Source organism: Oncorhynchus mykiss, chromosome 18 (genome assembly GCF_057628025.1).
Source record: "Oncorhynchus mykiss isolate SJ-2025 chromosome 18, ASM5762802v1, whole genome shotgun sequence".
NCBI classification, from domain to species: Eukaryota; Metazoa; Chordata; class Actinopteri; order Salmoniformes; family Salmonidae; genus Oncorhynchus; species Oncorhynchus mykiss.
In genome coordinates this window covers 22,861,157-22,875,090 of record NC_143039.1, presented here as the reverse complement: position 1 = coordinate 22,875,090, position 13,934 = coordinate 22,861,157, and the positions used below count along the sequence as shown (strand labels likewise).

At 46.6% G+C, this 13,934-nt stretch overlaps 1 protein-coding gene across 12 annotated transcripts in view; it reads right to left on the bottom strand.

Moving 5' to 3' along the window:
• The window catches only part of LOC110496998 (striated muscle preferentially expressed protein kinase), a 60,980-nt gene that overhangs the window by 22,266 nt on the left and 24,780 nt on the right, over positions 1–13,934 (bottom strand). For 9 of the 12 annotated variants that reach the window (XR_016488316.1, XM_036951933.2, XM_090207831.1 and 6 more), the window contains 11 exons: positions 12,153–12,291; positions 9,520–10,455; positions 8,715–9,322; positions 8,443–8,589; positions 5,770–5,952; positions 2,486–2,670; positions 2,288–2,376; positions 2,013–2,188; positions 1,638–1,824; positions 423–496; positions 15–173 (listed from right to left, as the gene is read on the bottom strand). Coding sequence is in view for 9 of the 12 variants with exons in the window: in XM_036951933.2 (XP_036807828.2) it covers positions 15–173; positions 423–496; positions 1,638–1,824; positions 2,013–2,188; positions 2,288–2,376; positions 2,486–2,670; positions 5,770–5,952; positions 8,443–8,589; positions 8,715–9,322; positions 9,520–10,455; positions 12,153–12,291 (2,883 nt within the window). In the remaining 3 variants the exon portion in view is untranslated. Of the gene's footprint in view, positions 1–14; positions 174–422; positions 497–1,637; positions 1,825–2,012; positions 2,189–2,287; positions 2,377–2,485; positions 2,671–4,054; positions 4,612–5,769; positions 5,953–8,442; positions 8,590–8,714; positions 9,323–9,519; positions 10,456–12,152; positions 12,292–13,934 lie in introns of those variants that run through there. The other 3 variants (XM_090207834.1, XM_090207835.1, XM_090207837.1) reach the window with 2 other exon arrangements.

The window sequence follows — 13,934 nt, the reverse complement described above, 5'->3', positions numbered from 1 at the left end:
AGAGAGATACTTACCGAAATGGTTCCAGGTAACGATGGGAGATGGGGACCCGCTGACCTTGCAGTCAAAACGGGCGGTGCGACCCTCTATGACCTCCAGGATGTCCAGCTTGCGGGTGAACAGGGGCTCCCTGGAGGGAGTGACCTTTAGGTGGGCACTGGAGGTCAACTCCTCTGGAACAGGAAGGAAAATCACCAGCAATTACATTAATGGTTTTTAAGTAGTTTATAGACAATAAGTGATTTACAAATGATTAAAAAAAGAGGTTTTAACTCATTGGTTGAAATTGTGTGATCATCATTTTTGGTTCTTGCCAAATAGTGTGGCTGTATCATTACATTACTTACAACGGCAGCAATTCATTACTGTCGTATAAACCCATTATTTGGCAAGGCAGTTTTCTTTCTGGAGTTGTCATTTACCGTTGGCAGTGCTCAGCTTGCAGGTGTAGGTTCCACTGTCGTCTTCATGTACTGAGTTTAACAGCAGCCGGCACCTGTAATAGAAATCCCCTCTGTCAGCTGCCTGGACCTTATTACACGCTCCATGAGCTAACACTGCCTCACATCCACTTGTGTGGGCTGTTTCCTTCATTACAAAAAGTGAATGTCCATTCACAGTTTGCTTACGGATGAAATGTTGTTATGTCAGAAATTGAATTTTGAAGGCCCCCTCCATAGTGCTCTGACAAACCATCCAATCTTCTCAGATCAGAGTGGATGAAGGAGAAAGGGGCATGGAAAGGAAATCAATTCAAAGATTGGAGGCACACCCTCTATCGCACTCATCCATTCAATCAAGGGAAAGGGAAGGAATTCACTTAAAAGTATTGAGGCACCTTTCCCTTTCATAGTGTCTAGGCCAGGGCACTCCAACCCTGTTCATGGAGAGCTACCCTCCTGTAGGGTTTCACTCCAACCCTGTTCCTGGAGAGCTACCCTCCTGTAGGTTTTCACTCAAACCCTGTTCCTGGAGAGCTACCCTCCTGTAGGTTTTCACTCCAACCCTGTTCATGGAGAGCTACCCTCCTGTGGGTTTTCACTCCAACCCTGTTCCTGGAGAGCTACCCTCCTGTAGGGTTTCACTCAAACCCTGTTCATGGAGAGCTACCCTCCTGTAGGTTTTCACTCAAACCCTGTTCCTGGAGAGCTACCCTCCTGTAGGTTTTCACTCCAACCCTGTTCATGGAGAGCTACCCTCCTGTGGGTTTTCACTCCAACCCTGTTCCTGGAGAGCTACCCTCCTGTAGGGTTTCACTCCAACCCTGTTCATAGAGAGTTACCTTCCTGTAGGTTTTCACTCCAACCCTGTTCATGGAGAGCTACACTCCTGTAGGGTTTCACTCCAACCCTGTTCATAGAGAGTTACCTTCCTGTAGGGTTTCACTCCAACCCTGTTCATGGAGAGTTACCTTCCTGTAAGTTTTCACTCCAACCCTGTTCATGGAGAGCTACCCTCCTGTAGGTTTTCACTCCAACCCTGTTCATGGAGAGCTACCCTCCTGTAGGGTTTCACTCCAACCCCAATTGTAACAAACCTGATGCAGCTTATCAACCAGCTACTTATTAGATTCAGTTGCGCTAGATTAGGGTTGGAGCGATAGCAGGTTTGGAGAGCCTTGGTCTAGTCCTACCCACCTCTTCCCGTTAAAGGTCATCTTGCAGTTGAGCAGTGCCGGCTGAACCAGTTTCCCATTGGACAGCCAGTCTACCTCCACATCCAGAGGCCCGGTCATGTGACACTCAAACATGGCCGACTCTCCGGCCGTCACCGCCACGTCTTGCACGTCTCGGATGATGGCCAGGGCTTCCTGTGCCGGGGAGGCTGGGGAAAAGACAGAGGAGAGACCAACACAGATTTGTTACTGTTGCAGCTAGAAACACAAGCATTTTGCTGCAACTGCGATAACAATACACTTTGATTTGATTTTGAACTTTTTCAAAATGCAGCTGGCACCAACCATAATGGTCAGTAACTGACGCTGGTCTTGTGGATTTTGGAGTGATCTTTACCTTTGACCTCTAGTTTGCATTCGCTCTGCTTGGTTCCGTATTCGTTGATGATCTTGCAGGTGTAGAGTCCTGCATCAGATCTCTGTGCTGAAGTGATGATCATTTCACTGGTGCCGTCCTCTGTCTCACGCACAATGAATCTGCCATTGGTTTTTAGGGTCCCTTTGTCCCTCAACCTAGGTGATAAAAACAGGTACATTCTGAGCTCTTGCAAAAGCAGACGAGAGAAAGACATGACAAACTGTACTGAAACACACTGAATACTGTATTCTTACCAGTACACCATAGGTTTAGGCTGTCCTCTGACTTTGACAGACATGGTAACCTCCTGTCCCTCTGTCACCCCATGGTCATTCAGTGCTGCCTATCAAACCAAAAGACTAAGACTGTCTAAAAGCCGGTACATTGAATACTCAATGGCGAGGGGAGAAATCCCCCTTAGACTATTGAGATGCCCCCTGAATCTTCTTTACCTGAAAGGAGGGAGGATCTTTGAAGAAGGCGTATTTAGACTGTGGCCCCACCCCTCGTGAGGGTGGTTCTCCGATCTCCATGACCTCCTCCAGAGGGCTCAGGTACTCCTCGTCTGATTGGAGGGGACTCGTGACCTCCACCAGGGGCAAGCTGCTCGGCTTCCCACCATGCACCTGGGTCATCTCTGGAGTAACAACATAATACTTGTTTATCATATACTGTATCATTTGAATGTATTTTAAGGATGTCCCCACCAGAGGAGGCCGGTGGGAGGAGCTATCAGAGGACAGGCTCATTGTAATGGTTGTAATGGAACGGTACCAAACACATCAAACATATGGAAACCACGTTTGACTCATCTGCATTAATTCCATTCCAGCCATTATAATGTGCCCATTCTCCTATAGCTCCTCCCACCAGCCTCCACTGGTCCCTACAAAATGGTGCCCCATGTGAGCACGATCCTTTGCAGCATCAAAATGAACAGAACAAGCGCATTGTCCTGTCTATGCAACACAGAGCGAGGCAGGGTAATAAAAATTCATTTTGAAATATAGATCAAACATTACTCACAATAATTCCACAAAGACATTTAAGGACCAACCCGATATGGCAACGTAGTTAACAAAATGGACACATTGTAACTTGATAGTGTTTGTGAGGCATAAAGCTCAGAGAATGTAGCAATAAGCATTAACTGAATTGCTAGAATATTTCAAATTAGCTTCCCAACAAGCAGCGTATGAGTGATCCACTGTCTCGTGTTCTGCTTGTGTGTTGCTCTACTTGTCACCATGGTGACAAGAGTGTTTGAAGAGATGAGAGATTTGGCTGGAGCGATGGAGACACACCCACACACACACACACCCACACACACATCCACACCCACCCACCCACCCACCCACACACACACACACACACACACACACACACACACACACACACACACACACACAGACAGACACACACACACACACATACATTGCTGAGAGACCCTTTGAAGTGACCAGCGCTGGACAGATAATGGATTAATCCCTGAATCCCTGACCCAATCATTCTGTGAGACTAGCCCAGCGCCACAGGAGACACACTGTCTCCACCACCAGCCTCTCCACAAGTCACAGTTAATTCAACTCCACAGAGGAACCATAGTATTGTAGCAGCCACCTCTTTACAAAACCATGGGCTCCAGAATTCAATTTCACTGTCAAGATAAACGGACAACGTTCTGACAATAGAACGAGAACAATCGACAGAAGCTATAGATAAAACATGAAAAGCTTCTCTCCTGTTAGGAAAAAGAACAGGGTAGCTTAGTATATATAGAAACTGCTTGCTTCGATTGCTTGGCCATACACATGAAGAGATAAAGTGATCAAAATCACAGAGACTAAAGCTAAACAAGGACGTCTGCAGAAAGAACAGAGGACATACAGGCATTCTAGATATTTACAGGTCTTAGAACCAGAAATGAATGAGTAAACAAGTGAAAACCCATTGATGTTAAAATGTTCCAATTTCTTCTAACTATGCCTAAGACGTTTCAGAAGTGGAGATCGAGGACTCACCTAAGAAGTTACATGTCTGAATCGAGCCTGTGCACAGACAACCAGCACCAGCTTTATTCCTGTAATGCTGCCAACGTTTACACAAATGCTGCATGAAGCAAGACCTAGCCTGCTGCTAATAATCTACCAATTCAATCTCATCCTCCTCTCCCTCTCAATTTCCTCCTTCTTCTTCAGCTCCAAATTATCTTCTTCCTTCTCTCTGTCCTCCAGCAATATTACATCAACCCACATTCCCTGTAGCCTAAAGGCTTTGATACAAAAAAAAAATGTAACTGTTAAAATCAAGTCAGACTGCAATATTGCAGTATTTACGTGATTCATAAACACCAAAGACTTTTGGAAAGCATCTCATATTGTGGGTATATACTCCAGTTGCAAAAACTCAGCATTTGATGTACGTGGGTTAAATTCAGACGTTTAATACCCTAAATCTCCTCTAATACACTACCGTATAAATCCCAACTTGATGCGCCAAAATCCTCACCCACCCCACAGAACCATAGCAACATGATTCATAATCTCGTTGTGCATGAGTTTGGCAATTCCCCTGACTTGAGCATCTCAGGGTGGAATCATCGCAGATGAAGAAAGGGTCTGTGATCGTAACATTAATCTCACACTGGGACATACAACAGACCGCCATTGAGAACAAGAGGCTGCTATAAATACCTAGTGGTAGCCTCCACTGGCCTAATATGGCCAAGCAGGCCTGGACGCTGAGCTAGTGCCAGAAAACTACAGCAGTAGCGTTCCCTCTACAGGGTAACACTGTGCAGAGACATTACAGGACTGGATAAAGAGCTTGTGGCACATTCAAAGGAAGTTTAAATAGTTTGGCTTCCTCAAAAGATATGGAAGGAGTGGCTCTTAGAGAGCGAGAGACATTTATGAGCATATTGTATGTATATTGGATTGTCACAGAGATCTGTGTGTTTCTGTTTGAGGTAATAATTGTATTATTGCAGCCATTACTCAAGTGACTGCAAAGGACTGTGGTTGCATTTTGATTTGATGCAGGAGTGGTACTGTTTGTCTGCATTGAGAGCTGTGATGATTTATCTTTTTATATAACCACAATTCTAACTATTGACTATTGATGAAACCAACAGACATCTCAGCTAATAATACACAAACTAAAGTTTTATGTCCAAGAGGAATACTCATTCTGTTGACAAAGACTAATCCCCAGTTTTGAACATCCGCCTAACTGACTGAAAACCCGGGGACCTTTAGTGACTGGAGGGCAAATCTTTGTTTTGAAATACACCAGGGGACCCAAATGCCTTTCAAAAATTTTGAGTTGCCATGGCAACTATCTGTGAATGGAGCTTGTGCTAGGGATGGGATGCCCCTTTGTTGTTATGAAGACAAAATGTCAGAGCAGAGCTGGCAGGGGATTAGGATGGGGACTTGTGGTGTTTGCGTGTGTGTGCGTGCATGCATCTGTCTGTGTGTGTGTGTGTGTGTGTGTGTGTGTGTGTGTGTGTGTGTGTGTGTGTGTGTGTGTGTGTGTGTGTGTGTGTGTGTGTGTGCATGTGCATGTGTGTGTGTGTGTGTGTGTGTGTGTGTGTGTGTGTGTGTGTGTGTGTGTGTGCATCCCAGACAACAACAACAAATGGTGTGCCTTTAATTCCTAGTCAATTGATCAACTAGAATGTATGACCTTCTGTGTTCATGCCTGTGTGAGTGTGTCTGTCTGTAACCCCGCTCACCTGATTTGATGTAGAGCGTGGCGTTGCAGGATGCTTTCCCGGCCGCGTTGACAGCGGTGACGCAGTACGTCCCAGCGTCTCCAGACCTCATCTGGGTTATCAGTAGGGAGTGCTGCTCCCCCTCAGCCCTGACCACATGGGACGGGCTGCTCCTTATCAGAACGTTACTCTTCTTCCAAGTCACTGCATTCCAAGGGGTCACACACAAAGACACATCTCAGACCACGCTCAGACAACTTAATCACAGTCCCTTCCCCTGTGTCTAGGTGCAGAATGATGTGTGGCCCCTAAGCACCAATCCAAGGTCAGTTTGACATACAGGAAATATTCAGACCCCTTCCCTTCGTCCAGATTTTCTGACATTACATCCTTATTCTAAAATAATTTTTATTCTAAAAATGGTTAACTCATCAATCTACACACAATACCCCATAATGACAAAGCGAAAATAGTTTTTTAGCATTTTATCAAATATATAGAAAATAATAAACAGAAATATCTTGTTTACATAAGTCAGACCGTTTGCTATGAGACTCGGAAATGAGCTCAGGTGCATCCCGTTTCCATTGATCATCATTGAGATGTTTCTATAACTTGATTGTCCACCTGTGATAAATTAAATTGATTGGGCATGATTTGGAAAGGCACACACCTGTCTATATAAGTTGACAGTGCATGTCAGAGCTAAAACCAAGCCATGAGGTCAAAGGAGTTGTCTGTGGAGCTCCAAGGCAGGATTGTGTCGAGGCACAGATCTGTGGAAGGGTACCAAACAAAGTCTCCAGCATTGAAGGTCCCCAAGAACACAGAGACCTACATTGTTCTTAAATGGAAGAAGTTTGGATCCACCAAGACTCTTCCTCAAGCTGGCCGCCCGGCCAAACTGATAAATCGGGGGAGAAGGGCCTTGGTCAGGACCAAGAACCCGATGGTCACTCTGGCAGAGTTCCAGAGTTCCTCTGTGGAGATGGGAGAACCTTCCAGAAGGACAACCATCTCTGCAGCACATGAAAGGGCACATGACAGCCCGCCTGGAAAAAGCCACCTAAAGGACACTCAGGCCATGAGAAACAAGATTCTCTGGTTTGATGAAACCAAAATTAAACTCTTTGGCCTGAATGCCAAGCGTCACGTCTGGAGGAAACCTGGCACCATCCCTACATGTACGGTGAAGCATGGTGGTGGCAGCAACATGCTGTGGGAATGATTTTTAGGGGCAGGAACAGGGAGACTAGTCAGGATCGAGGGAAAAATGAACAGATCAAAGTACAGAGAGATCCTTGATGAAAACCTGCTCCAGAGCACTCAGAACATCAGACTGGGGCGAAGGTTCACCTTCCAACAGGACAACGACCCTAAACACACAGCCAAGACAATGCAGGAGTGGCTTCAGGACAGGTCTCTGAATGTCCTTGAGTTGAGTGGCTCAGCCAGAGCCTGGACTTGAACCAATTCGAACATCCCTGGAGAGACCTGAAAATAGCTGTGCAGTGACGCTCCCCATCCAAACTGACAGAGCTTGAGAGGATCTGCAGAGAAGAATGGGAGGAACTCCCCAAGTACAGGTGTGCCAAGCTTGTGTCGTCATTTTTAAAATATATTTTATTTCACCTTTATTTAACCAGGTAGGCCAGTTGAGAACAAGTTCTCATTTACAACTGCGACCTGGCCAAGATAAAGCAAAGCAGTGCTACACAAACAACACAGAGTTACACATGGAATAAACTAAATGTACAGTCAATAACACAATGGAAAAGTATATATACAGTGTGTGCAAATGAAATAAGATTACGGAGGTAAGGCAATAAATAGGCCATAGTGGCGAAATTATTACAATTTAGCAATTAAACACTGAAGGGATTGATGTGCAGAAGATGAATGTGCAAGTAGAGATACTGTGGTGCAAAGGAGCAAAAAAAGAAATAACAATATGGGGATGAGGTAGTTGGGTGGGCTATTTACAGATGGGCTATGATAAAGTGCAATGATCTGTAAGCTGCTCTGACAACTGGTGCTTAAAGTTAGTGAGCGAGATATGAGTCTCCAGCTTCAGTGAGTTTTGCAATTCGTTCCAGTCATTGGCAGCAGAGAACTGGAAGGAAAGGCGACCAAAAAAAGAGTTGGCTTTGGGGGTGACCAGTGAAATATACCTGCTGGAGCGCTTGCTACGGGTGGGTGCTGCTATGATGAACAGTGAGCTGAGATAAGGCGGGGCTTTACAGAGCAAAGACTTATGGATGACCTGGAGCCAGTGGGTTTGGCGACGAATATGAAGCGAGGGCCAGCCAACAAGAGCATACAGGTCGCAGTGGTGGGTGTATATGGGGCCCAAGAAGACTCAAGGCTGTAATCACAGCCAAAGGTGCTTCAACAAAGTACAGAGTAAAGGGTCTGAACACTAATGTAAATGTGATATTTTCATTTTCAATTTTTAACAAACTTGCAAAAATGTCTAAAAACCAGTTTTTGCTTTGTCATTATGGGTTATTGTGTGTATTGTGTGAAAAAACGGTTTAATCCAATAAGGCTGTAACGTAACAAAATGTGGAAAAAGTCAAGAGGTCTGAATACTTTCAGAAATCACTGTATTACCTCATCATGGTCCAAATGTGTTTGGGAAAGGCAAAAGCTGACCCCAGAGCTTTGCTTAACCTCTACCTGGAGATGACCTACCTATTGGGAGGGGGCTGCCAGTGATGACACATTTGAGCAGGACCTCAGAGCCAGAGGTGGCGATGGTGTCCCCCAGGGGCCTCTCAAACGCTGGTTTCTCAGCTGGCCCCTCATCTGCCGACATGTAAGAGTCATCTGAATCGTCTCCTACAACAGAAAGGCAGGTGCTGTACTTTCCTTCTATACTGTAGATATTAATCTATTTAGGACGGTAGCACATTAATGTCTAGCTGATGTGTCGCCCAGTGGATACCTGCAATTCAGTGTCCTACCTGTCTCAGGAGACATAGGCTGACTTTCCCAAGGCTTTCCCGAGACTTTTCCCTTCTTCTGTGTCTTGGAAGCCCTGCCCTCCTTCTTCCCTGCTCTTCTCGTCTTTTCTCTCTCTCTCTTCTCTCCGGCCTCCTCCTCTTCCATTTCCATGAGCTCGTCCTCCACCAGGATGGTAGGAATGGTCATCTTCAGCGAGGGAGACGTCCTCCCCGGCTCTCCCTTCCGTCTCTTCGTTAGAGGGCTGATGGAAGGGGTGGAGATGGGGGTGGGGGACAGCCGTGGGGGCTTGGGGGGATAGGCAGAGGCTGGCTCTTTGGCAGGGGTCGGTGATGGTCCTCTCTGCATGGTGGGGCTTGGAGACCTGGGGCTTGGAGGCCTGCGGTGGTGTAGAGGTTTCTCAAGCTCTTTAGGAGAGGAAGGCCCTTTGGGGTAGGTAGGAGGTGTTCTTTGTGCGGTAGGGGTTGGAGACCCGGGGTGGTCCATCCTGGGTGGAGGCTGCTCCAGCTCTTTATCAGCCAAAGGCCCTTTGGGTGTTGGAGATACAGGTGGTTGTTCCTCGGCCATGTGTGGAGGCTTCACCGCTGTGGGAGAGCTCCAAAGACCTTCCCTGTGCATTATGTAATGTTGGCACAGAAAATAGAATAGAAAGGAATATGTCATTTTTATCTGTAATGACTGTGTACATATATCACTATTGAGCTGTCAGAGTAGTGTGTACCAACGCACACAGGCACACACATGCGTACACACAAATCGACCAACACAAACACACACACACAATGTTAATGGATCATCTCAGCCTACCTGGTTGGGCTTTTCCGCGTGACTCTTGATGAGGGTGATCGTTGTCCTGGTAACTGGTTAACCAGTACTGTCTCCATGGAAACAGAGCCTTTCCCCACACTTTTAGACTCAGACGGCTGAGCTGACGTTGAAGCTGAAGCTGAATCATGCCGCTCCCGTTGAGGAACATTCCTTTGATCTGTCAGACCCTTCTCATGGGATTGGGATGATTTTCGGGATGAAACACTCTCTTCAATGCTCTTCCCTAATAGTCCTCTCTCCTCCAGGACCTTCGCCCTCTCTTCCAGCTTCTTGACCACCTGAGGGGGAATGGGCTCCAGCTCGCCCACGGACTGTCTCTCCATCTGGGGCAACTGCTCGGTGGAGTAGGCCTTCTTCAGGTTGGGCCTCCCCACCAGCTTCTTGATCCTGGCCAGCTCCTCTGTGAACTTGTTCTGGAAGCTCTGGACCCTCTGCTGGTAGCTTGGTTTGTCCTCCAGAGACGAGGCCCTCTTCTTTCCGAACGTGGAGCGCCTCGAGGCCGCGGCATCCGGCTGGCTTGTCCCCTCCTCTTTGGAGACCCCCTCCAGATCGCAGGATGCCGCCCGGCCAAAAGAGCGCCCAGATCTGACCCCCGCACTCACCTCACCCACCTTTTGTTCAAACTCCTTAATCTTGTCAAAGATCTTGGGTGCGGCGCGGGCCAGTTTGGGTGTCTTGCCACCACTGCTGCCGCTGCTTGAAGTATGGGAGGAGGCTCCTGAAAACATCCCAGGGAGTTTTTTGTTTTTGACCACAGCTCCTCCTAGGGAAGGGTCTTGGGTACTGTGTGAGGTGACACTGTTCTTATGGGAGCTGAGAGATGTTGTGGGTTGGGATACAGTTTGACTGGACTGGGGTGAGGCAGGACTGAAGGATGGGCCTGTTTGGGTTTGGGGGAGGGAAGGAGATGGGATCCTGGAAGATGGGGGTTTTAGGAAAATGGAAAGTTAGACATATGAAGAAGGGACAAGGAGAGGCCCAGGTTTTTGGAAGAGGAAGAAAAGCCATTGGATGTTTGTGCGCTCGGTAGAGGATATTTGCTTGAGAACGTTTGTTTGAATCTCGTAATTGTGTGTGTGTGTGTGTGTGTGTGTGTGTGTGTGTGTGTGTGTGTGTGTGTGTGTGTGTGTGTGTGTGTGTGTGTGTGTGTGTGTGTGTGTGTGTGTGTGTGTGTGTGTGTGTGTGTGTGTGTGTGTGCGTGCGTGTGTGTGTGTGTGTGTGTGTGTGTGTGTGTGTATGTGTGTGTGCGTGCGTGTGTGTGTGTGTGTGTCTGCGTGTGTGTGTGCGTGTGCGTGTGAGTGTGTGCGTGTGTGTGTGTCTACTTAAATGAGTGTCCACTGCTTTATGAAATAGTAATACTGTTTATAGTCAACATAATTTGAGTGTTGATTTCTCATCAGGACAGAGGTACCTTTCACAAATAAACAGAACATGGGAATGGCCATAAATGAAGTGATTTTAGCACAGATAACATTTCACTTATATGGACACAAATCTCAATACACTATAGTAGATAATGCATGGGTCTAACACAACATGTGTAGGAGCCAAATAGATCATATTGTATATTTGTATGTTTCCAATTCATGATCCCTGTCAAGTGTATGTTCCCCCTCTACAGGCCAATGGAGAATACAGTTAGAAGTCATTCAAGCTCCAAGGCCTACTGGGAGTGACTGGAATGGCAGGACACAGGTCAATGTTATCATGTTGCAGTGACACATAGAGAAATAATACGAGCGCTGTATGAATTAATCTAATACTAACTCTTCCAACATAACCAGGAAAGACCCCTATTCATCAACTATGAAAACAATCACACATGCTTTGACACACACACCTCTCATGTTAGCTGGACACACAGTCAGTTTAGTTGGGATGAAACTAGCTCGCAAAGACATGCAGACAAACATCAGCTTTGATTCACACTTCCATTCATGCGTGTGACACCAACGCCATGAAGATATCCAGGATTATCTGACGGTAATGCTAGTAGAACACGGGAAACCATTTGGTCAATATACATGGCATGCAGCAAAAAACCCAGGGAAACCGAAGGCTTCAGTGGTACTTTTTGATATCATAATAAACTGGAACCAAGCTCAAGACAGAACTGAACACAGCTGGAAAATGTCATGGCATGAAGTCAAAGGAAGGTATGATTTAACAAACAGAAATAATATACTATCGGAAGCAATGATGATTTGTGAAAAGCTAAAAGGCGAGGACACAAAAGGACATTTAAAATACATTATCAATTTGATAGAAAATATGAAATCTTTGGGAATAAATGGATCTAGGAAAATCATGATGTGTAATATTTTGTGTTTGTTGTATCTGTTAAAGTTGGGAAATTGGTTTGGAGAACACTCTTTTTCTAATCAGTGAAAAGAAGAAGTTGTCCCTATAAAGGCATGGAAAACGTTCTTCCCCTGTAGAGGCTGAACATGCTTCCATAGTAGTCGCTTCCTACAGACACACTTTCCTCTGACCCCAGCATGGGTTGGTTAGTGCGAGCCAGGTTAGCGTGTGACGCCCGGATCAAGGGCTCCACACCCAGGTGTCTGACTAGGGCCCCTGGCCCCCCATCGGTCCCTCCGCAGAGAGCTTGCCTGCCGGGGTGTGTTGGGTCCTGGGCCCCTGGGGGCCGCGAGCCCAAAGCCATGAGCTCCCTCTCCACCACTGGGTCCTGGCCCCCAGGAAGGGTGGCCCTCCGGTCAGGGCTGGAGTCCATCATCCTACATCCTTCACCTGCAGGGACAGAGGACAGGGGTCAGGGGTCAGTCTGGAGATGGAGACTTAGAGAATAATGTGGATTAGAGAGAGAGAATTTAAGGAATAAAGGAGAGAGAGCGAGGGAGGAGAGAGAGTGGGGGAAAGAGAAGGAGAGAGCATGAGAGACAGGGAGAGGGAGCGAGAGCGAGAGAGAGGGAGAGAAAGAGAGAAACAGAGAGAGGAGAGAGAGTGGGGGAAAGAGAAGGAGAGAGCATGAGAGACAGGGAGAGGGAGCGAGAGCGAGAGAGAGGGAGAGAAAGAGAGAGACAGAGAGAGGAGAGAGACAGGGAGAGCGACAGAGAGAGGAGAGAGAGAGAGAGAGAGAGCGAGAGAGAGAGAGAGAGAGAGAAAGAGAGAGACAGAGAGAGAGAGAGAGAGAGAGGGAAGGGAGGGAGGGAGGGAGGGAGGGAGGGAGAGTTAAGACAAGCACTAGAGGAATGTCTAAACCAACAAAGATGATTGATTAAGTAGAGAGGCGGGAAAGAAGGAAATAAGTAAATGTGTTCCACCCCAAGCCCTGAAACAACCCCCGAGCTCGATCAATCAGATAGTGATTGACATTTTATCGAGTGGAGTTGGAGACAGAAATGCGTCGGCAGCTGAAACAACTTGAAGTCAGCAGCTTCCTTTAACGACTAAACCCATTTATTGGGACGAGACTAGGAAACGAGGGAAAATAAAGCAAGCAGCATCTCCCACGAGCACTGAGGATTCTAAACAGACTCAGCTCCACAGACAAAACACAAATTCAGATCTCTAAAAAGCTCAATATGAGCAACCTGTAGTAGACAGAGGATGGGGCCTACTGATAAAAGCACACAGCCTTCCAAAGTCTTGCCATGCAGATCCTTAAAAGCCTCTCTGGCAGTGAGGTGGATTCCCTCTGGCACTGCGGTGGATCCCCTCTGGCAGTGCTTCTCCGGGCGCTCCGGGTGGAAGGAAGGGGAGTGGTCTACTAATCCTCCCACGCAGGTGTGGAACGGGATTTGTTTTAAATGGGTCTTCCATTTTCCATGACTCATTCTGAAGCTAATGATGATGAAAGACATTATCCTCACACAACACCTTACTAACCACAAGCATCCTACGTGTATGCATTATCGGTTAACAAAAGGTTCTGTTGGAACCAATTAAGATTTTTATTTTTATTTTTGGGGGAAAGGAATTAAATGATCTGGTGGAATATAATTGACATGCATTAGCTACATTATTAGTGAAGATGATTTCTGTGCTGTGCTAAGGGACAGTTATTCGAGGAAACGCAATTTGCGTTGTTATCTGGTTGATACTTGGTAATGTATTCAACATCTCACTGCAGGTGGGGCGATGAGTGAAAGCCAAGTCTTTGTGTTGGTTCCTTCGTATGAAAAGAACAAACACTGAATCCCTCCTCCACTCTCATTTGATAGCGCCATTCTCTCTCTTCTTCTCTCCTCTTTCGGGAACGACTGCACTCTCGGTCTGTCAACACGAAACCTTCGAAAGTGCAAACAGTCTCTTTACAACCGAGCAAGGAGGACAGAATTGAACATAGATTTGTGCTGCTAGAGGAGTGTATCCATATTCATGGACTACATTAAGACAGGCTGGTGACCCCTGTTGTGAAGCATCTGCTTTGG